General features: G+C 43.6%; 1 protein-coding gene across 1 annotated transcript in view; it reads left to right on the top strand.

Annotated features, from left to right (window-relative positions):
• Positions 1-23,968, top strand: part of LOC144111109 (uncharacterized) — a 137,071-nt gene extending 113,103 nt beyond the window's left edge. The window contains exons 5-14 of the mRNA XM_077644247.1: positions 1,836-2,015; positions 3,099-3,275; positions 4,783-4,870; positions 6,035-6,159; positions 11,130-11,188; positions 12,240-12,321; positions 13,093-13,177; positions 14,260-14,332; positions 14,811-18,398; positions 18,729-23,968. Coding sequence (XP_077500373.1) covers positions 1,836-2,015; positions 3,099-3,275; positions 4,783-4,870; positions 6,035-6,159; positions 11,130-11,188; positions 12,240-12,321; positions 13,093-13,177; positions 14,260-14,332; positions 14,811-14,971 — 1,030 coding nt within the window. The 3' untranslated portion in view covers positions 14,972-18,398; positions 18,729-23,968. The remainder of the gene's footprint in view (positions 1-1,835; positions 2,016-3,098; positions 3,276-4,782; positions 4,871-6,034; positions 6,160-11,129; positions 11,189-12,239; positions 12,322-13,092; positions 13,178-14,259; positions 14,333-14,810; positions 18,399-18,728) is intronic.
• Positions 23,969-24,894: the final 926 nt, after the last annotated feature.

The following is a 24,894-nucleotide window of genomic DNA, read 5'->3' as shown; positions in this document are numbered from 1 at the left end:
TGACGGCACTTATCTTCTGGATATGATTTCCCGATTCAGTGGCGGTAATATTTCGACATGAACAAGTGATAACTATTTTGCATCCATTCAATCGCAGCCACATGGCTACAAACACAAACATCGAAACGGTTGCTGGTTACAATCGAAAGTAAAATCGAAATCGAGCTACGAACAGCCCCATCGTCATTGCCATCGAAATAGGCCGTTTATGCGTTTCTGCCCAGGCCGTCGGCATGCCTAGCATCTTTTGACCCGTTAAGCCGGACTGCCTATATTGCGCTTATAAATTGAGCTTTTTTCAGCGATAAAGCCCTGCATTCTACCAGGGAATCTACAGCGCAAGTCGTAACACGTTGAATTATTAGTGAAATAATTTAGTTTAACTAAACTAAGGTACTAAGTTTATTAAGATTAGCATCACATAAGATAAAGGGGCTCCACCCGCCACAATGATAAGGTCGCAGATTGAACAGAAGGATACAAAATGAAAATTGAAAATTGGTTTTTGGGGAAAGGAAATGGCGCAGTGTCTGTCTCACATTTCGGCGGACACCTTAACCGCACCATAAAGAAAGGTATAAAGGAAAAAGTCAAAGAAAAAAGGAAGAGGTGCCGTAGTGGAGGAATCCGGAAGGATTTCGACCACCTGGGGATCATTAACGTGCACTGACAGCGCACAGCACACGGGTGCCTTAGCGTTTTGCCTGCATAACTCTAAGGCGCCCGTGTGCCCCTCTTCAAGTCTAGGGCAAAGCAGTGAGATGGAAGTATGAAAGGAAAGAGAGAGAGGGTTTGAGGTGACGTGCGGCCTAGTGGCAAGGGAGGTTATGGCGAGAGCGGAGGATTGCGCTACCGGAAGTCAATTTCACGGCAAAATGCAGTACTATATGAAAAAACGAAAGCTATAGAAGCTTTCGCTGGCTAGTGCGCTAAGCCTTTAAGCCTAGCTCTAAAATGTTTTTAGTATGGAATTATGGAAGTCTATTCCGCTAAAGAAAAGGCAAACCGCTCGTTATAGACCCTTCTCACTCGCGGCGGCGGTGGTTTTCAGGGACGAAGGGCAGATGGCGCGAGAGGAAACTTTCGGTCAGTAACTTCCGCAATACGAAATCCGGGGGAATCCGCAACTGTGGTGCCCTCTTGAAGTTCGATTACCGGCATTGCGGGCCAAACTTTTGGGCCACACGCGAGTGTAGAAGGCATCGAAGATGTCCTCTTATTATCGGCATTGATCTTCAATGGCCTTCAGCGGCTTACTTTGCAACTATGTATTGCGCTTCACTTGCTCTGAGGGGCGCTCGCCGCCATTGCTGAAACGAACCAACAAGCGAGCAAAGAGGAGGAAGTATGAACGCCTCTTTCAGCGGAAAACAGTCATTTAGATAGGAGGTGTCGCGCGTTCATTTAAAATTCCTCCAGAACACGTATTTGGACTCCAGATGGGGACAGCAGGAGCTGACTATTCACTGTTATAGCTGATTATGTTGAGAGCTATGTAGATAAGTCAGGTCCCAGTATGTGCCTGATTTGTGTACCTTATTTAAGATTTCAGAGTCGCTACCATGGAGCAATTGCCGGCAGAATACGAAAGGCTAACAGCACCAGTAGCTTGTTACAACCTCTACCTCCCTCCATTTTTTGCTCAGTTTAAATTCAGATATGCATTATAATCAACTACTCACATTACTTCATCTATCTCTTTCCTCTTTAGCTTCCCACTTCCCTTCCCGCACTGCGATCAACTCCCGAAATAAACTTCTGGTTAACAATCCCCTCCTCCTCTTTTAATGACTGCTAGTAGAAGTGCATCAAGCGTCCTTTCCGTGCGCATGCAGACGCGTTCCGTCAGGTGAAGGCAGTGTTGAAGAGGACGGCGTAGAGCTGACGCTGTGCGGCGGTGGCGACGAGACGTCCACGACCAGTGGCCACGGAAGCACGTGCTCGGCTACGGCGCGTGATGCTTCACGCACCGACCCGTTTTCTGACGTCTTCAGCGACCTCTCAGACTCGGACAGGTATGTAGCCCAATAATTGCGCTCGCCTCGCATGCTGGAGGTGTGCACACTCTTTCCACTAACAATTTTTCTAGAGGAGCAAGGGCTGCCCAGCTGCTGCACATACGCAATAGGTACGCGTTGAAAACGCTGTCTAGAGCCCCGGCGCAACTGAAGCCTAACGTTAGAATTTTATGAAGTTAATTTTAATGAATACAACATAGTTATCAGAAAACACAAATATATATATTTGCAGGAAACGTCCTAAAATTTATTATACATGCCATTTTTCTGGCCCTCAGTATTGTTTTCAAGGCTTCTTTCGCGTTCTTTATCTGCATTATATTTGTTGTTGCTGTTGTTGTCGTCGTTTTTGTTGTTGCTGCTATTGTTGTTGTTTCAGTGACATCCTGCTACTACTAAGTTTTACCTTGACCGTTTCGTAATACACCCGCTCAGATGCGCTTGAAGCCATTGTGATCTGTGGAAAACAGGAATGCTGACGAAATCTGCTCTGGGAACATTCAGAACTTTTCAGCAGGAAATTGCCAAAGAAAATATCTATGATAATTGTAGGGGAAGCTCATTGTTTTTTGAGGCCAGGACGGGAGTTTTGCGGACTAAGACATATAGAGTCAGGTACCACGAGATAGATACGTTGTGCATTGCGTGCGGAGAGGAGGAGGAGACGGCTGAACACTTGATACTTTTCTGTAAAGGGCTTCACTCTACAGTGGAATACAGCGGGGCTGATTTATCCAAGGCATTGAGGTTTAAGGACCGTGAAGGGAAAGTAGATTTTAAGCGGGTAGAAGTAACCAAGGAAAGGTTATCTGATTGGTGGCTGAAATCAAGAGAAGAGTAAAATCTCATGTCATGGCTAGGTGGCTTGACCCACCGCCCGATTAAAGGGCTCAGCCGTATCCATCCATCCATCCAGGTGGAGAGGCTGTATGCTTCAGCATTTCGAACCTCTATAACCTGTATGAATAAGAAAAATCGTGCCGTTCATTTTGGCGCCGCCCTGAGATTACGTTTTTAGGAGATGCACTTAAATAAGGTGAAGTAAAAAAGTTTTCCTTCTTAAATTTCTTCTTGCTGCAGTGAGATGGATGAAGAAGAAGAGGAAACAGAAGAGGAAGGACTGCAGCGCTTCCTGCGCGCCGTGGCCTTCAGGCGACGAGAGAGGGCGCGCGCGATCGCGTCGTGGAGCCTGGCGCCACGACACGTGGGGCCCGAGCACCGGCTTCTAGGCTGCGTGACTTTCGTCAAGAACTACAGGTTAGCACGTATGATGGAATGCGGTACGACCAGATGTGGTAGACCTCACGGGTATTAAGCACCCTATCTATTTTACCGCGGGCGGGGCGGCCACGTTGCAGCTCCCTGAGCTCCTTGATGATGTCATAGGGGCAACAGGCAGACCTTTTATAGGAAGGTGTTTGCAGTTTATAGGAAGACGCAATCGCTGCGAAGTAGTCAAGCTCACGCTTGAAACGGGCTATTGTGCAATTAGTACAGTATTCACAATATGTGAGGCAGATATGCGCATGCATAGCGGCCATTTATTCATTTTCAGATGTAGAAAACATGCACTGACACCTTCGCTCAAATGAAAGGAGAATTCATTTTAGTTAGTTCTCGAACTTGAAATAGCCACCTAGCTGACCTTTTAGTGTTTCTTCGGACACCATTAGAAATAGATTCTTCTGCTATTTCTTAGCTAGGCCCATTATCAATCTCCATTCGCTGAGCACCAAGGTCGATAGGCCGAATAATACTTTGACTGTGATAATAGAAAACAATTCTACGAGACAACTGCGCCAGATTAATAGAAACAGACAGCAAGCTTTTTAGCGAAACAGCAGTTCTCAGTGGGCGCCTAAATGACCTCGACCTACAACTCTGCGTAGAAACAAAATTTGAGGCAACAACTACTATACAAGAAAATTTTAGGAACAGTAGAAAGCAACAAAATTTAATGCATGCTTTTGCCACGGCCACAGTTCACGCTCTGTTTTCAAGAATGTCTTGGAAAGGGGCACCATTTATAATTTTGAGCATTATTTTGTTTTATTCAGAGCGTGCTTTTATATTACAGGGAAGTTTTCATTTCCAGGTCGCGCTCATCCTTCATTATTAGTTTTTTTTTTTACCTCCAACCTGTTACTTCATATTTCGGCATGCAAAATTTAAGTTGGTTTTGTAGAGCAGTCTAAGGAATTGTAGGTCGATAAAAATAGCTGTAAATTGATCTTATGTTGCAAAGCTATCCTCCGTATAAATACGTTTAGCATATGTATTAGACGTTTCGCTACTATTATTCCTAAGTTAGTGGACAAAGATTTCCGCCTTATGTCACCACTACGTATCTATCTCTCCTTTATTCAGGAGAAATTATTGTGGCCATAATAGTACCCAATATTTGAATACACTTCGGAACAAATTGCAAGGGGAATAAGTATATGCCGTATTTTTTACTCTGCTGGGAGACAATCGTTAGCAACCCCACGAGTTTATAATTCACTGGTCCGTTACAGAGAAGCATGAATCACTCTAACTGTGTACATTAGCCGAAAGTAGTAGGGCAAATTATTTTGTTTTGCTCGCAGTCACTTAGCGCCTTTCAATCCGGCATGGAAGTAGAAGGCAGAACACAAGGCGAGTGTTTTTTTTTTATTTTTGCCCAAAGGCATCATTCTCACTCTGCAGAGTTACCGTTAAAAGAACTGTCACGCTAACTGGGAGCCCTTTGTTGCTTGTTAAAGCACTGCGTTGTTTTTTTCAGGATACCGGGCACCAGGGCTTGCTTCCTTTCCATGCTTGCTGTGCGCAAACGCTTCCGACAGCACGGCATCGGGACCTACTTGCTCAAGGTAATCAAGTCCGAAGCTTTCTTAGCCGCTACGGAGAGGTTAATTCATGTCAGAAATCCACAGGTTCAGTTACATTTTTCAGCAAATTACTCTTCTGCTCCTTTCTTCTATTCAAATTAGTATTTCTGCACCATCGTACTATACAGGTAACAAAATGTCTTCCACTTGCTCAAGGATAAGCGCAGGTACCTCTCCTAACGAGCATGCATAACAGTTCTCATTAAAGGAACAGCTAAAATAGCAAATTTGTAAATGCGTGAAAGGCATAGAATGCAGCACTAATGACTGTCATCACTTTCGAATCAGTAATGCACATTGCGTGCACAGAAGGTGACTGTAGACAGGAAAGTGTCTGGGAATCTTGGCGCTCATCTTTATATGCGGAGCTATTGATTGTACAAGACAGTAACATACCAGTCGTATCCGCTGTAGGCTCTGAATGCGAAGCTCTGGTCGGCATCAGTACCGTAAAAGAAGCAGCTCATTGTTGTTACTATCTGCACATAAGACATATGCGCCGCCATAGTGGCCATCTACTTGAGTAATCCATAGACCTCAAATCAGCTGTTGTTGAATTTACTAGCCAAAATCAGTAATCGAGCCGCAAATAAAAGCAGAGTTGTTCATATCATGCGTACATATTGTAATTTGCAGCCTGAATAGGAAGTTCTAAACATACTGTTATTTTGCACTTCGACGCAGGACTAGCCAGTCGTAGCTAAATACATCTCACAGCTAAACGCACAGACCGCACTGGGAGTTCAACAGAGTGTACGCTAAAATCGCCATTGTTAATTGAAAAAGGTCTTGGCTATGACATTCGAAGAGCAAGCGAAGTTTAACTGTCATATCTCTTGCACGTCAGAATGCTGCTTGAAAATCAGGGCATTAACTAACCCCGCCAGGCTGAACTTTATAGTCATCCAAAGAAAAACCCTGCCAAGGCGTCTGCTTATTTCCTGCTGGTTTTTACACCACTGCCGCGAGGTCGGCATTTTTCTTTAGAAACCATGGCTATGGAACAATATTGGCGTCGAAAGTTAACATGCCTAATGAGATTGTGTTAAGAACTTCGTGTGTGAATGCCTGACAGATATCTGCCTGCTTGTTGTCTGTCCCCGTCCCTTCCAATGCCTCCACTTTTGGCACGCCGGTCCACTGCAGCAAGTAAAGAACCCGTCAGTGGTCGGCCCGTATGACGCGCTGCTGGTCAGAGCACCGACCACAAGTCGTCGCTTCTTCCTCAAGCAGGGCTTCACCGACGACGTAATACTGGGCAGCAGGTTCAGGTGAGAAAGAGCCTATTCCACGGCGCATGACGACTATTATTCCCAAGGCTTCAGGAAGTACTGTCGGCTCTCTAAAGTATATCAAAGTTTTTTACGTTCACTTTCCAAAGCCATTTTCAGGAAACATCACTTGTGTGTGGTGGCGCCATATCAAGTTAACAAGGCTGTGCCCTTTTTCATGAAAATAACGGTTATGGACAGAAATTGCTATGTTGCATTTCGCGATTTAAAAAAAAAATTCAAAGCCATCGCAACCAATTTCTTCATCTGACGAAAGAAAAAGTTCTTCCGCGCAAAGCAATTGTAGAATGCAGCTAGTAAGCCTTATATAAAGTTCGCATTTGAAGATTAGGGAGAACCAGCTGCCGAATAGCTTAACATCTATCGCGATCGTCTTTTGCACATAATTTATTATACACAAAAAAGAAAAATAGGGCAGTTTCTTTCTTTCTGACTGAGAAAAGAAAAGCTTTGACAAAAGATCGGGACACGAGAAGAAGACGATGGTTCGCTGATATCGTGTATGGAAGCTGCACAAGTGCTCAGCGGCAAATTTTTCTCCTCGTTGTTGTACGAATTTTTGTGACACAGGTTGTGCTGAGTTCACCCAAGTGCAAAGAGCGCAAAGGGTATAACAGGAATATTGCGATTTGCTTCTTGAAGCCGAGCGTTGTACTGTTGACATATCATTGGCAGCCCTGGCTTGTACAAGGCATAGCGTATAATTTCTCCATTTGATATCTATATGTGAGCGCAAATACAGCATTTCCCATCTTCTTTTACTTCAAGGTACAACCTTCGTTTCAAGAAATGCAAATGAGTAGCCTTACGGTTGGATTTCTTGTCACTAGGAACAGAGGGCAGACGAGTGTCGCATAAGTTTCTCGATAAAATAAGGCGAATCAAGGGCATCTCTAGGGCAGCCGTCATATAAACAAACGCCTTTAAGCCGGCCAATAGTTTTTGCTTCGCTAAATACGTCCACGTCTCGTAGAGGGCTTTATCGGTGCTCTAGTGGGTTATTGCATTCAAGCATATAACTCCCGATATCCTTATTCCAGGAGGGGCGCCGCGGTGGCTGAGTGGTTATGGCGCTCGGCTGCTGGCCCGAAAGACGCGGGTTCGATCCCGGCCGCGGCGGTCGAATTTCGATGGAGGCGAATTTCTAGAGGCCCGAGTGCTGTGCGATGTCAAAGAGCCCCCAGGTGGTCGAAATTTCCGAAGCTCTTCACTACGGCGTCTCTCATAGCCTGAGTCGCTTTGGGACGTTAAACCGCCATAAACCATAAACCAAACCTTATTCCTGGTGTATAGCAGCCAGAATAATGGCACTAGATTCATAACGTTTTTGGTAAATCTCGACATGTCAACTAGGCTTACACCTGTCCCTCTTAAGTACTATTTTTCAATATTTGGCAAAGGTAAGGGGTCATTTAACGTCAAATGGCAGCAAGACGATTGAACAAGTGTGTAATGAGGGCGCCGCTTAATGCAATATTAATACGCTGAGGACATTAATATCTTTGGGTGCGGTTTCGTGCAGTGGGCGTAGTTATTCATTGCGCAGTTCATCGTACCTCGACTGCCATTTATTTTAGCTCCTACATCAAGTAGAGGCTCAATAATTTAGATTTATTTGTGCTGATCGTAATAGGGCAAAAGAATACCGGCAAAGCTTTTGCCTTTTGTTCAACCTCAAGGGACACGGGGCACAGAATTCGAGTTCTGGACTTTTTGAATGCTGCTCCTCTCTATTGTTTCATCATATATTCTTGCAGACATGAGGCCAGAATCCAAATACATCGAAAGGTATCTTCTCGCGCATTTAATTTTTCTTTCTAAACCCCGTAAAGTAGTCGCTATAAATTCTAAAGAGCTACCATGCCCCCCTCCCAATGTCGTGTATACCTGATTGGTATACCTTTCTTCCTATCTGCTGTCCAATGATTATCTTGTATTTCCTTGCATACTGAATGGCAGATATTGTGTTCATAATTTGCTTTTGCTACAATAACTCATATGTGACTGGCGTCCAACATGTAGGACACCGCTGTTTTGCGCAGCAAGTCTGAACGCTTATTGTGCAAAAGCATGCACCCACTATTGTAGGTTCAAAGGGTCTAATCTCATCTTGTGCAATCACCATCTCACCCATTGAAATTCATTGAACTCATCATTGAAATTCCAACTCATCGACTGCATTGGAATTCTGCAAGCAGGGAAAATATTTTGCACACCGTCATAAAAAAGCCAAAGAGCGTAATGAGAAACCTGATTTTAAATGCGATGTCAAATGTTGAAGTTTTACCACACGTAACAGTCAGCGAATTTGCCTAGTCTCTTACATTCTAGGACGCCTCAAAATTCAGTGTTGACAAAACTATTTCAACCAGTAAAAGTTGATTCTGAGTCGTGAACTGTAATAAACGTTTTAAATAAAAAATATTTAAAATTTTTAATAATCAGAACCTCCGTCATATATGAATCAAGACGGCAAACTCAATCACGGATATCTTTTTTTGTGAGACGCAAGCACAACATCGTCTGTTATTATTTTTAAAGGTGATTCCAGAAACTTTGGGTTCGTTGTCACAAAACAAACCACTGCGATATTAACGGTTTCCCAGCCTCGCCTAACCAATCCCCTTTATTGATTCACCACAGAACGGTGCGCACTATATTGAGGGCCACATCAAACTCGCAGACGCGACAAAAGCACTAGCAGCAAGAACCCGCGGAATACATTGGCATGTTTCCTAAAACTGCAACCAAAACTAAAGGTTTACTAGTCTAAAGAAACTGGTAATACCAGATCGTAACATCGATCCAGGTAATGGCTTAGGGCAACGTACGAATGGCACCACGGTGCAGCGCTATCAGCGAGCCGGTATTTTCTGAATGAGCCCAAAACAGTGAGGACAGAGCTGTGCCAGCAAAACTCAAAAGCCAAGTTTTTGGGCCAAAAGCGAAGAACCGAAGCCATGTTTGAGTCTGTCTGATATACTTACGCGACGAGTTCCGCATGCATAATGCATCGGGAACAATTTCGAGCTAGCTCTACATCACCCTTTGGAAAGGGGCTCCCACGCGGGACGGCCGAACCAGGAGAAATTAAAACGAGCGCTTTGCCTTATTGCGTTTCGCGCTTTTCCTGAACGCCGCTCAATTTAAAACGCGTTACATTTAACATTTCCTGCGCTACTACGCTGAAACTAGGACACCATCGTTTCTTCCTTTTCTTTCCTGCACGGTCGCTTCGAAAGCAATTTTTAAATCAACTGTGACGCCTTTGCGTTTCTTTTATTTTGTCGCCCTATGCGGACACAATATCGAAGTGGTGAAAAAGTATAGGGGCACACAGATTACGAGGTTCTCTCAGAAAAACATTAATTAATTTGAGTGGTATAAATGTAAAAAAGAGGAGAAAACCAATGTCGTGGGGCGTTTAACACTTTGCGATAAGTTTTAATGGTTGCATTCGGAGGTACCAGTTTTCAAAACCTAATCCCTTATATTTATTTCTATTCAGCACAGGTAGACTATGAAGTGTTGCGTGACAGCGGGAAAAGCCAAAAAAAATGACAGACACTCTCAACTTTAAACTCCAGCTTGCCATTTGTTTCAAAGAAATCACCCTATGCTTGGTTTGCCTTAAAAACCAGCTTTCTTCCGCGATTTCATGATTTAACGACTAAATAAATACGTGAACTAATGAGTGCAGGAGTAAACTCGAAAGCATATGCGTAAAGGCATTAATGAATGCTTTAAATAAATAGTTTTAAACTGACCATTAGCGCCTGCTTTTTAGCGCCAATTGTCTTTATATTATTCTTGTAAAAAAATGAGTACACAGTGGGGATTTCTGATTATATTGGTGCTATAGAAAATAAGGCTAACATTCATTTCATGCACTAAATGCATCCCCAAGATGAAGCGTAAAAGGCCAATGGTTAGGTACATGTCTTTTTTTTCACCATTGGGTTTTTTTTCCAGTCTTGCACTAAGTTCCACTGATGGCTGCAATTTAACATGCACGAATGAAATTCTGTGCGCCAACGTTTTATAAACTGGCTTCTGTAACTTATGTAAAGCGTTGGTAAACTTTTAGTTGCACCTGCAAAGTATGCCTCCTGAGTTAGTAGCGTAAATGACAGGGAATAGGGTTAGAAGTCCTAATAACGGCGCAAAAAGTTTAAGAGTACAAAAAGAAAAATAATTAAAAGAAAAAAAGCTCTGCCCTTTAGTTATTATATTGTTTCCAAGGTGGGCAAATCTTTTCGCCTGTCCCTAAAACAGATAACTTAAATCCTGTCGCGTGCTGTACTGGAGAGAGTTCTAAGGAATAAAAAAGTAGTATTATGCAGCCGCGACCAGGAGGAATATGCCATAAAGCGTGAAGGTGAACGTATATATCAGGTGACATATTTGCAATTCGCATGAACGCTCGAAGATATGCAGTCAGCTGTAGTCGTCTGACCTTGCTTCATGTCGTGAAATCGAACCATTTAAAACGACACTGAGGATTTATTGCCGTTCGGCTGTATCCATAGATTACCGCAATCTGATCGCAAATAGAGTTTTACCACCGAAAGTGGAGCTTTTATAAGAACAACAAAACATATAATGCTGTCGCTATCATCGGCCAATTCGTCAAGTGCTTCTACACAGAATTTCAGTCTCTTGTTAAATAGACCAGTGTACATGACTATTCAATTCAACACCGAGATCACGGACTCATAATCCTATCTGGAGCATACGTAAGAAGTTTGTCGGAAAATTTTTAAACCTATATTCTATAACGAATAAATGCGTAGTTTGCAGCGCGAAAAAACGTGAACATACCCGCAAAGAGCATTAGAATAGATATTTATTAGAACAATAATTGGTGCGAGTGGTCCTCAGTGTTCATTTAATAGATTGCGGGACGAAATAATTCTTCCAATTGATTTTCCTGTGGAACTGATTCGCAGGGATGGGGATGAAGCGGAGTATGATGGCACTCTACTCTGCTACTTGCCCCCTTTTGATGGTGAGCCCACATTTTATTTCTGAGCACTGAGCTTTCTGAAGTGCTCTTTTCTGAAGGATGCCTCTGAATCTACGCGCACAGTGCGTAGCTTCAGAAGCGTTATCCAGGTTTTCACTGTGCTAAAATGCCTGTTAATTAGCTTTTGAGCTTAGCCAGCTCTCCTACCTGTTCATATATTGTGCGTTGAAAAGTACTATATACAGCATGAAGTTGATAGTTGCGCGCGCACATTGATTTTTCATAGTTCTGTTTGCAATGAGGAAAAAATGCAAGCCTGTATTGCATTCGGCTCCTTCACGAATGCCTCGTTGCTAATTCAAACTGCACACGCCCACTACGTTCTTCTTTTGGTTGCATTATCAGTGTACAAGCGTATTTCATAACTGGTCTCTGATGGCGCACAATTACTACATTGCACAAAGTTCATCGAAAATTTTTGTCGCCAGAGTCGTGTGGCTGTTAAAAAAACAGACAAAAATTAATCATTGGCTCAGACCATCCATTATTCAAGCTTTTAGGCAAGCACTAAGGAGGCTTGCGCGAATCTCCATTTTCATAGATATATGAATGCACACATACGTTTCTCCTGACAACAATTATTTCTTGGTTAAATGATCACTGTCGCACAGTACGTACTAGACTGATATCCTAGGCTTTGTAATAGATTCAACGAGTTCAAAGCTGGCAAAGAAACTACTTTCGTAAATCAAGTTTTGCTTCTTAAGCTCACATCATTGTCCTTGGGCGCTGTTCTACAGCGACGCCATATTGAAAGAGAAAAATCAAACTATTATAAATGCTGCTTCGAAATTTGATACCGCTTACTTAAAATCGGCGTTTTGTGCATACCTATCTTCAAATGTGCAGCCACCCTTGCCATGCATGCCGAGATGACGTTAAACCGGTCCCTCGAACAATCGAGAACCCCATTTCTTCTTTGCAAATATGGAAGCACAAATTCCTCTTTCTAACGCCTATTTAAGTTGATTAGGAACCCTTCATGTCGTTCTGCTTATAAACGCCAATCCGCCTGTGTTTTCGGATTCAACAGGTAACTACCCATCCCTACCCGGCACTCCGGAGTGGAACCGGCCGGAAGCGCTGGCTGCGATGGAGGATGAAGTAGAACGATGGTAAGAGAGGAGGGGAAAGAACAAATTGAAGCGTCATATTGGCGTTTAAGCACGGAACAAGAAATGCGGACACTGGCCTCCTGAATGCGAGTGTTTAAGCATTGTTTCAAAGCTAACACATTAAGCCATGTAGCTTATTCAAATCAAAAGATATACGCGAAAGGCGAAGAGCAAGTAGATATACACTTTAGGCTTTATTGCAATGCTGAAAATAATATAAAAGTGAGGCAGTTTACATATGAATTTCAAACATAGCGAAATGTTTTTGGTCACAGTGCCACCATAAAGCCCTCACTACCATGCACCTAGAGAAAGGCTTTTGCACGAACGGATATTCGGAACTTAACATTCATCAGCTCCATAGTTCACCATGATGTTTTCTGATCACAATGCTCTTGCTTCACTTATTTCTTTCTCTATTTTTTCCCCTTCGTACATTTGTAACAGCTTGCGGAAATGAGAGCTCGTAATCAGCACTTTATCTTTTTATTTCGTCTTCACTTTGTCTAAGCTGTGCCGTAAACCGCTGTTTACACTATTAACGTCCAATAACCTGAAAGCACCGGTGACATATCTTCAGAGTCTTCGTGCTGTCGACCTCAGCATTACTCAGCGACAGAAGCTTTATGTGCCCCTGCCTTTACTTCCTGTCATACTTAGTTATTCCTAAAGTAAACGCCTCCTGACGGTAAACCACGCCTTCCACATTGGCTCTGCGCGTAGCAAAGTGGTGGCCAGATTCGAAAGCTGCGTTCGTCTTTTGATGCGCAGGAAGCAGAAGAGCCTGGAGTCGTACCAGTGCCAGGTGACATGCCTCGTCAGGCTCCGGCACGAGGTGCACCGGCTGCATGCACTGGTGGGTGTTTCGCTCGGCCTGCTGCCTACCCCTTCATTTTCTGAAGCGTGCTTCTCTGTGCACAGGCTTAATAGCTGCCGTTTAGTTTCATGCTCCCAACATAGACCTGTATTCGTTTAATAGGGAGATTTAGCATACCGCAAACGTACTAGCGGAGACGTATACCGGTTTCTCGTACGCCTGTTTCAGCACGCGCAGTAGTCCTACCTGGCCATGCATTTGCCACTGCGCAGGCACAGCTCTGTTGCGTAATACCGGTATACGTCTCCACTAATACGTCTCCGGTATGCTAAAACTCTTCATTGTCCAATATTTACATGCGTAAAATTACGATGAAAAGCTCCCTACGAAGCCGAAGCGGTACATCTGAACCTGGACAACGTGCACGGGGCGAGGACTCCTTTTCGCCGACTGGCAAATTCTTACTCTGAAAGAAGCTTACACGCTTTGGTTTCCGTGCTTTGTTTCACACCGTGCATGAGTTGCATTTTCTTTTTGCTTTATTCACTATTCCTCACGTCCAAAAGCACCAATCAGGTAGAGGCTTGACAACGCTTTCAACGTACCACAATGAACCGAAACGTAACGAAAGAAAACCTGCCACTTGCAATGCTTAACTGCGCGCGGTACTAAGGATCTTGAATTTCTTACCTGTACTTCCACGAAAAAGATAGCGCTTCTTTTTTTTTTAAAGCCCCGACTTTTCATTTCAGTGCTACTCTTTTAGCGAAGAGACATGAAATTCATTAGGTGCAGCGCTTAAGAAAGGTGCTTATAGACTATTTGTACAGTGGCCTGAGTTCAATGCTATTCATGTTCCTCCTGTAGGACAACCGTAGTTTGAAAGCGCTTGTCCAATGCATTTGATTCTGAGTAGTTGCCGCTACTAAGGACCACATGTTTGAGTGAACGGATGCAACAAAAACAAATGAGGGAGTTTGTCTCGCTCGCACATCATGAACTAAACTCTTTCTATCTCTCTCTCTTTATTCTATTTGCTTCAATATGATCACTGTTCACACAACAGAAAACGTGAGGCACACTTACCGAAAGCTTCACAAGCAATGCACTGCTCCTTCCAGCTGCAGGAGCAGGATCATGCGATGCAGGCCCTGAGAAAAGAAAACTGCAGGCTGCAGTCAAGGTTGTCCCGAGGTAGGTTGTTGCACCCTTCTAGCCTTATTTCTCTCATTACTATTTCTAGTCGGTATCGTTATTGAAGTAAACGTCGCAAGTGCTTTCCCTGTAAATCCTAACGAAGGGAGAGATTCCAGAAGCAGTTCTGAAATATTTTCAATTTTCGGGAAGCTCCAAATAAATCCGTATACCTGGATTTACCACTCCACTCGGAAGTGACTCAATGACCGATTTAAAGCGTTAATATACCTATACATTTTGCACGGTTGGTATGGACTCTTACATTGATGTGAGCGGGTACTTCATGAGGAAAAATAAGTATCAGTGTGCAACTCAATCTGATATGTTTTCCCCACTTATTGAGTAGCGCAATGAAGTAAACTTAAGCATGCATATAAGCGGACCACGAAATGTGCTCTGTCTCAACCTAAGGTATATGAATGTGCCTGCTAGAGCGCTGTGCACGTTAATAACAGAGTGGTGCTCGTTTCTGCAGCGGAAAAGAAGTCTGCCAGGTCGCTGATCGAAACCCTGGAAAAAGAAGCGGCCGACTTCGAGCGCCTCTGCAATCTGGGCCAGGCGCTGCAGCAACCTCCCAGCGCGGCCACAAACGCGCTGCTTGAGTCGAAGACCAAGCTGCGCGCAGGGTTTCGTTGAAGAGGAAGCCGCCAGCGGCTGCAGTGCGACAATATCTGCATAACGCAACGTGATGTCTCGTAGCTCTGGATGGGAGTGCGTAACGAGTCTTAGAATGACGTTACCCTGCAGAACATTTCTAAGTTTCTCAGGCAGCACTTGATATTATCCATCCTGTGGTTGGCTTCCTGCAACGTTTCTGACCCACTAGGCTTGTTGAGCGGCAGGACGGGTATAGTATATTTTGGGATATCTTGAGGAAGTAGAACGAAAAGTGAGAAAAGTTCATCCCATAGTCACTGTAGTGAAAGATGGTGGAAGCATTGCAGGTGCATCGATGCGAATCATACAGAATCTTCCCAGGCATGTGGGGGAACCTTCACCAAGTTTCGATTAGCGGTGCGGAAGTATATATGTGAGAGGCTCGTTCTAAGAAGAGCTATAATTTATGTTTTACTGTTCGAAGAAAAAGTTTGCGAAAGCTGTGATGACTTGATCACGTGCAGCATGATAGGGCTACGTTTCCAATGAGTCGCAAAAACATGTGCGATACAATGCCACGTAATGAAAGGAACCTGTTTTAAAGCGTAATAATTCATTGTGCTGTCATGAATAACAGCCTCGGTGGACACAATGCGAAGCCAGGTGCCTCAGAAATGCGCTCATGCCGACAAGCACGATTATAGGAGTATTTGGTGTGATACTGCGCCAGAAGGTATTAGTGTATATGTGATATCCATCCTTTTCATTAAAATACCACATCAGAATGGGACACAAAAAAAGAGCTGCTCAAAGTTCATGTCTATCAGGAGCACATGATGAATACGTTATTATTCGGAACCATTTTTCACTAACTCTCGGGAGAAGCCTTCATGTAATGAAAACAGGTATCGGGGTGGTTTTCAGCCGAAGCTCTGTTCACGATGATTAAGCTCTGTTGTTCACACAAACCACCGCATAGGCCAGGCTACACCACCTAGGCTAGACTACCCCCGTTGCAGCTTATTGAGATTTCCCCCGGCGTTAAAAACGAAAGCCACTTTTCTCTAACGCATAACAAAAGAAAAACTGGTTTTATGCACGAAATTTCTCTCATAGATGAGAGGATTCTTAATTGCCTGGAGCTTGGGCAGTAAATGCCAAGATGATTGAAACAACTCGCGAGATATCAACAATGTTCCAAAATAACTTCTTCCGCCCTTGCTAACGTGAATGCTATTGCACCGAGAACACCATTGTTGCATGTACAGGGTCGGTCAGAAGTTCCCAGGCCGAAGGGTCTGCTTTTCAGCGTTACATCCTGGCGCTTAAGATGCCGTTAAAGCTGTCAAGTTCTCCGAGGAGAACATGACACTTCTCGCACCAGCAACAGAGGTTTTCAGCTTCTAAAGTGTCATAACTTATGGACTGTCCTCCTCAAAAGCAGGTTTGTGGCCTGGCAAAGTTTGACCATTCCTGTATATCTAGAGCCCACCAATTTCACCAACTTTCTGCAATGCGTTCCAGTATTGTTAAAAAGGCAACGGCTTCTTTTGTCATATTTCGAGAGTACTGCCGCCTTTTCAGCACCAGAATCAAATTTGAGGCTATCTTCTAGCCGAAAAAAAAAATATTTGTTTTTCAAGCTTTGACAAGTTTAAAGCTTAGCTAGGTCTGTTGTAGGCCATAACAAAGCATGGATAGTTGTTATAGAAACGATTGATGGAGGCTGAAGGACTTTAAGGCACAGAGTGTTTTCCTAATCCAGGCACTCGAGAACTTAATACACGTCGAATATGAACGTCGTTTTGAAAAATCAAGCTCGTAGTGGAATACCCGGATGACGGGATGATTGGAAGCCTCAGTTCACAAATGAATGTTTTGACAACAGACTTGCGAGACTAGATGTGCAGTCGTACAGGGCAGCGGTTAACAAAGTCCTCACTCTGGACAGGAGTGTAAGGGAAGGAGGTCTGGTGGAGAGCAGGAGGCAAATGACGTACTTCGCCTTCGCGAGTAGAAGGCAGGGAAGGCTTGCATAGTGGGAGGATGCGAGGCGCGGTGAAGTTTGTTCTTCTGAAAAGGATGTCAAGCAACATAGTCAGCGAATTTCGATTAACTAAAGATCGCGAGGCATTAGTGAACGGAGAGTTTCGAGAAGCCGTATTTTGAGAACAATCCTGAGAATAAATACCATCAAGAAAACGACTCCGAATCCTGGCGTATCATTTAGGAGCGGAAATCCCAATATACAGAAAAGGTGTGGGTTCAAGACCTCTACAAAACCACTTAGGTGATCCTCATACACTCCTAGCCAGTCTCTTTTACGCATCCTTTCTCTTTGAACCTTGTTGCCTTTCTATTTCATGGAAGTGTCGACTGTCTTTCTGAGTGTTCGGAAATCTAATGCAGTGTTGGGACGCACACACATGGCGAATACAGCTTAATGGCTTGGTATCATACTATTTTTGCAGAAGTTTTTAAATATGAGTTGCGCCTTATTATATTCACCCTTAAAGCCGGCTTCAGCACTATTCTCTATATTTACCGTTCTCTTCATGCCCAAATTAGGAAACGGCAGCAGCTTTGATACGGTACGATAAAATGAGGCCAGGCCACTGTAGACAAAAGGTAAAAAAATTATACTTAATCCCCCCCTAAGTGGCTTTAAGGTCTAAATTAATGAGAGTAACTGGAGCGATACCCAAGAGAAAAGGAAAACTGCTGCAAGCCTCAAAGGGCTTCCCGACTGTAAATTAAACACCTATTCTGGTAGGCACGCTGGTGACACTTGAGCCTCCCACCTGAAAGAAGGCCTTCCAATGAATGACAGAATGCAGGTCAAGGTAGTTGAGGCGAAGAACACGCTTCCCGACGTTTCATAATGTTCTTTCATCATATCATCGCGAATGAGCTTCCGCGCCGTCCAAATTTAAACGACGCATTGTTGTTACGCGTTCCTTGTCTGACGCTTGTCATCACAGCGCAGTTAGCCTCACAGAAACTTGCGCACTGGATCTACATACCTCTGCGGATTGCACGCAACACTGTAAACTGGCGTTTTTTCTTTTTCAATCTGTGCCTTTCGCATATCTACCTGCTTTGTGCACATCGGTCGTAAACCCATAACGTAGGCGTCTGCAACCAAGAAAACTAGTTGTCAATGCAGAAGCAACCTTCTTGGTGTTGGTCGCGTTTTCTTAGGAACGTAGTGTTTCCTTACGCTCTGGCAAACAGGAAACAGTCGAAAGTATCAGTTCAGCAACAAAAACATCCTTGCTTCCTGAAAGATGGCCAAGGTGAATTATACATGGAATGCACAGTCTACATCGTTATTCGAACAGTGAAAAACAGTGAGAAATTTCTTTTTTTTTGTGGAGGGGGGGCGGAATCCATACATAATCTACGTCCCATTTTAGGACAACTTTTATTTGCGCATTTTATTGCGACATTTTTAAGGCATGTGGCAGTTAAATTAATAATAATAATAATTGGTTTTTTGGGGAAAGGAAATGGTGCAGTATCTGTCTCATATATCGTTGGACACCCGAACCGCGCCGTAAGGGAAGGGATAAAGGAGGGAGTGAAAGAAGAAGGGAAGAGAGAGGTTCCGTTGTGGAGGGCTCCGGAATAATTTCGACCACCTGGGGATCTTTAACGTGCACTGACAACGCACAGCACACGGGCGCCTTAGCGTTTTTCCTCCATAAAAACGCAGCCGCCGCGGTCGGGTTCGAACCCGGGAACTCCGGATCAGTAGTCGAGCGCCCTAACCACTGAGCCACCGCGGCGGGTTCAGTTAAATTAATGATTGGTTTTTAAGGATACCAAGAACAACATGGATCACGCAAGGCTCACCGGTGGCAGCACCTGTCATCGCAGGGCAGGGAAGCATCGTTAACCGCTGCACCACTGCTCGTGAAGTGGTATGAGGGCACCCAGGGATCGATGAATGTAAGATCTGGGATGACCAATTCTGCATATATAGGAATTAGGTTGTCAACGCTTTTGAGTCATACCCACAAGGCATAGCTTAAGTGTTTCCTCCTATTTTGTTTTCTCTTCAGTATTAATTTTTTCGACAAGAATCTTTTTGTACACTCTGGATTTATTCAGACTGCACGCTAGACTTGTACTCGCCACTATGCTTTATCTTCTGGAACACTCATATCACACGGTTGGTCCTTGCAGTTTTCAAATTATTCTGCGGAAGTGTACCTTAGACGAACCCAGGACCCAGAATAATTGATTTCATTTTAAAAGTTTCGTTGTACGTGCTTGGCTAGGTTCTAGTCTAGATGATTTGTTGTTAGCGGATAGCCAGGTGCTTATGGATGCACGATATCATAAGAATGTTCAGCAGAACTTGTCGAGCTAGTTGGTTCGTTATAGATGCAAAAAAAGAACTACGGGAACCCGACACGGACAACGAAGAGGCAAAGAGGCACGCAAACGCAGTCCGTGTATCGTTCACACAATTCATTCTTTGTGTCATAAGATAGCATAGCTCTTAGCTATATACGTTGTGGAGTAGCCTTTGACACCTGTTGTTATGAAGGCGTCTTGGTAGACCGAAGGCGACATACGTGGCAAACGTTCGATCATTGACTTTCTCAATCTGACTAGTAAAATCTCTCGACAAGAGTTTAAATTCTTGCAAAAATCTTAATTTGCGTTTTTAAATAAATAAACTGCTACTATTTTCTTGCGAATTTCTGTTTTACCACTCATTTCCAAACAATATTTCCAGCGCAAACGTCATCCCCGATTAGAGTACTATTACTTCCCCGCACATTAGTGTTTGTAAACCTCAAAACCTCCATATCTATATCGCTTGTTTTCTTTAAATAAATAATCGTTCAAAACGTGTCAATGACTAATATTTCGCCGCCTATTCTACTGCTGTTGGGGAAGAAACCGGGCCTTATAAGGTCAGGAGCGAAACAACTGAACGCTGGGCCAGTGCGCTCGTTTGCCGGTTGATTTCGCTGACTGCAAAAAAGGCGTTTTTTAAGAGCTTTAAGATTTGAGATTGGTGACGAACCTTTCAAAGAAAGTGTAACACTCTCTGCGGTCAATGATCTGGAATGCGCCTCCCCGACGACCAACACTGTCAGCCTCCTGAAACATAGCATTTTCTTGGCGACACTGTTTATCGCCATAAACGAAATATATCATGGTTTTATAATCTAGAGAAATAAGCAGCAGCAAGTCTATACTTAGGAACACGATTTGTGATTTGCTGGGATTAACATCTCGATGTGACATATCGGCTATGCGTGGCGTCGTGGTAGTGGAGCTCGGAATAAATTATATCAAGGAGGGGGGGGGGGGGGGGGGGGGAGGGGTGTTCATTATCGCGTACAGCCGTCAAACAGCACATTGAGCCATCGCGGCGGGTGTAAAATTAACAGCCCATATTGCGTCCTGCATGTTCAAAAAAGCACAGATATGAAAGTGCTCTTGTTTTGCGTATTTTTTGCGCTTACCTCTCCTTTATATCCTCATAGTACAGTTTTGAAACGTTAATCGGTTTTATGCATCTTATGATTAAGTAGCATTTCGACTGCAACAAAACCACATAAGCTGGTTACCATCCTTATCTATGCAATGATTACAGTTGGATTAAATTTTTTTCGTACACTTTCGCATAATTAGAATCAATTGGCTCTAAATGAGGATTTTTATTGGCACAGCCAACCACAAATTGCAGCAAGAAATACATTATTAGATGTTCCAGCTCATCAAATAATTGCAATGAATAAGTAATCGAAGCACTCACGCACACAGCTATCCGTGTCGTTTGTGTCAAAATTCAGTTTGAGATCTTCTAACGCGCCACCTAATTCCAACCCCGAGATTGCACCTGACCGCAGGGGTAGACTATGACCAAACTTTTGCGAGTCTTACGTCGAGACGCACAAATGTCAATCGTTACCCCTGTTTAAAAATGCGGAGCCGGACAGCATTCGAATTTGTTTTTTAAGTTTGTATTTTTAAATGCATATCTTTCTGTGTAGTTAAAATGATGGCAGGCAGAAACAACTGTACTTAGGCTGCGTGATTCGAAAGCCGTCACGACACAGGAACACAGACATTTCACATCCTCTGCATTTTCCTTCGCGAAATGAATTGTATGTCTACAAATCGGAGGAGAAGCTTTGTAATGATTGTTGATTTTAGAGTGTCTTCCGCACACTGTAACGGTGGTTCTTTAGGCGCCTTGAAAACGAAACTTTAGTTTCTGGCTTCCACCTACGTAATATGGCTGCTATTTGCAAGTGTCATGAGAACAAACACGTCCAGTATTTTGTCGAAAGCCGTTAAAATGCGCTTGAACTTTACGAACAAGCAGCGGGATGTGCGTACACTAAGGTATATTTTCCGTGTGATACCATTGACAAGAGACGCTTAAAAGGTGTTGTGAGCACCGTAGACATACCGAGTATGCTTTAGCGTTTCAGACACATGCACACGCACACATCATAAAGTTAGGTTGGTGTCAAGTTCTCATGCTGTGCTACTAAAGCACCGCGTTACAACTCTGTTCGAGTGAACACGCTCGTGAAAAGTTCGCATTTGCGCACTTTCGCGTTTTCATCTGCGAATATCAGTGCGTCCACGGGCGCATGCGCGATTTCTCGCGCTAAGCAAGTATGATCATGACCGCGTAAGAAGAGTCCGCAATCCGTCCAGAATTCATTAAATTCCAAAGCGGTAGCCAGACATCTCAAAGAGTATTACGCGAAGATTAGCTGATGCCCACATATCCACAAGCGCGCACTTTTTCGCAATTGTGCGGTTTCATGGTTTGCGACAAGCTATATTTTACTCTTTGTCTTCTATCTGAGAAAAGAAATGCAGCTTTGAGAGGAGGAAAAAATAAAGGTAAAATTGCCAGTCACTTTAAAGGCCCTGTACTTTCCCAATGTAAAGAATAGATCTATTGATTCCTATGCTCTACCCAGGAGTAAAAGATTTTTATAAAGGCGTAATAGAAGCTCAAGGTATATAAATGGAAGCATTTAGTAAGTGCAGGAAGATGCTGAAAACCTCTAAAAGATGTTTTTATTGGTCCGCGTGCGAGGTGTGTAAAGATGCACATGGTAGTTTTTATTGTGACCGCTAATCGGCCAGCACCTCATCTTCTGCCATCATGAAGCTCAGTGGGACTGACTCAGTAATTATTCTATTTATAAGGACTCGCATGAGTGTAAAATCTGAAGTCTATGTGAGATCTAAAGATACCGGCTGTCCAGATCACATTGCTTGGAGAAAAAGGCTCGTGATTTTTTTTCTCTCTCCAGATCAAACGTAGTAACCGCATGAATCACGTGAATGGTTTTGTAAATTTTGTTGTCTTGTTTTGGACCAGCGAGATCGCGCATGAAAGATGTAGAATAATGGTCTTGAACGTGGTAAAAATATCTTGATAAGGAATCTAGAAATTTTTCTTTTCCTTATAAAGTACGGTTCCATTTTGCAGTCACGAAAATGGCATGGCTAAATGAGACGGCCTGCGTGTCTGTGCAGCTGCATTAGTGACGCTCATAAGTACGCTTCCTACACCCCTTTGATTCTTTCTCTAGTTGCTCTTGCTTCAGTTGCATCCGGATTCTGTAAATACAGCAAACTACAAGAGTTTCTAAACCTAATTATTTCGATCCATCTTACATTTGCCTGTATGTCTGGGGATGTAGTACGCACTGATTTTCATAAGTTGTATTTCCATATTTCGGCTTTACCAAAACAGAAATTATTTTCACCAACTCGCTCCAGAAAACAGACCAGTTTTATTGACAACACAAAGCCGCAATTGTGAAAGTATCCCTGAATGAAAAAAGAATTCCTCACTGGCGTGAGGCTTTTACTCACCGAATTAGGCCTGAGTGGGAGTCTTTAGTCACGGATATTTTCAGTGTTAACTGCTAGTTTAAACCAGCCGACAACTCAGCCCGTAAATAGATTACTATGAAAGCGGATATCTTCTTATTGCTGCCGATATTTCGCCCACCAACAAAGGATGTAAGCAAGATATGCAAAAGGTAGCACTTCTGTTGCTGACATCCATTCAGCGCAAGGCGGGCCACGCGTTGGATATCTTCTTTGAAAGGGGATAATGCATATCTCTTATTCAGTCCACCAACTTGTGTGAAAGATTTCAGAGTCTGTGCGTATACCTCAATTACCGATTTTGCTAGAAAAGTCTTAGAAATTCTTCAAGAAAGAGAAATGGTACCCAGGCAGGTCTAGAGACTCATAGGCTGCTCTTATGAAGTGTAGTGCCTGTTACCTTCTTTCGTGTCTTTGCCTTCTTATCTCTCTGCAGACTTCTCCACGCTTATCCTAATTGAGCTGCCCTGTAGCTCAGCCTGCATCAGTCACACAATGAGTATGCAGAAAGCATGGTTAGATGTAGGCTTTGAAGTGAGAGACGCAGCAGGCGGAAGGGGGGGGGGGAGGTGAGATAAATGATTTATCAACGACTAAAGCGCACGAATAAGCTGTTTTGTTGAGAAAAAAAGTTAGTTTTGATTCATAGTACAGTTGTCATGAGAATACAGGGTGATACGCCTGGTGCCACATGCATACATATCCGCCAACGAACAAGTGCATGTGTTCTACATGTGCTCCTTTTCGTTTTAATAAAGGCCCCTGGTTTTATCGGTTTCGATAAAAGAGATTGACAGAGATATGGGCGCTTGAAAGCCGGAAACTAATTCAGGACTGGGGCGGGCCTGTAGGTTATATAAAAGAAAACTGAATCATATCTGCGCGCTACTTTCAGAAGGCATGCTTCCGCGAACCAGCCGCACCATGTACTTCACGCTACTATTTGAAATCGTTTGCCATAATGTCCTCCTTCTTCATAAAACAGTTTCATTGATATCTCTATTGTCCTCACTCTCTGCAGTGCAAGTGTTGACTTAACTCGGGTTTTGTTATTCCCGAGGTGATGTTATTGCTGTTGCAATGTAATCCTGTGTTTTACTTTGTATGAGGCTGTTATTGCTGAATAAAGAGTATATAGTATGTCAACTACTGTTTGGTTACTACAAATGGCATTCGGACACAAATTGATATTCATGACGTCACTGGTGCACAACGCTACGATAATTCTTGATGTCACCGGCGCACAAGGTGAGGAAAATGGTTAGGGGAGTTACAATATAACAATAATAAATAATAATAATATTAATTGGTTTTTGGGGAAGGAAATGGCGCAGTATCTGTCTCATATATCGGTGGACATTTGAACCGCGCCGTAAGGGAAGGGATAAAGGAGGAAATGAAAGAAGACACGAAGAAAGAGGTGCCGTTGTGGAGGGCTCCGGAATAATTTCTACCACCTGGGGATCTTTAACGTGCACTGGCACCGCACAGCACATGGGCGCCTTAGCGTTTTGCCTGCATAAAAACGCAGCCGCCCCGGTCGGGCTCGAACCCGGGATATTGGAACTGGGGAAAGCCTCTGAGGAGGGAGAGCACTCGCACTATGCCCGATTTTCAGCTCTCGTCCTCGAGGTGTGCTCTAATCAAGATTGAATGCTTACCGGGTTTCCGACTTTGGAGACAGGAAAACTCAAAGCGGCAGCAATTTTTGGTCGCCTCTCCTAATCCAGGGGCTGCTCGTCTAGCACTGTACGGTTACTAGATGCCCGCATTTTGGACACAGGTGCTCGCGCCTTTTTTGGAAACATTCTAGCAGTTTTTGAGCCTGACAAAGTACAGCTGACAAGTCTATAAAGAAGAGGGAGCAATTTTTGAATTACGCCGTCCATCTTCTAACACTTTTGCCAACGAAGCCCCTAGGTAACTCCAAACGGCACGTGTAGACAGATATCTGCCAAGCCTACTAGCTGTCACTCGCTTTCGACAGTCGGCCTCCACCATAGTTTCAGCACTTACAAGCCGACCTGGCCAACTACTAGCATAAGCCTTTTCCAACGCTTCCCGCAAGAGTT

Source organism: Amblyomma americanum, chromosome 11, assembly GCF_052857255.1.
Source record: "Amblyomma americanum isolate KBUSLIRL-KWMA chromosome 11, ASM5285725v1, whole genome shotgun sequence".
NCBI lineage: Eukaryota > Metazoa > Arthropoda > Arachnida > Ixodida > Ixodidae > Amblyomma > Amblyomma americanum.
This window is presented reverse-complemented; position numbering and strand designations above follow the sequence as displayed.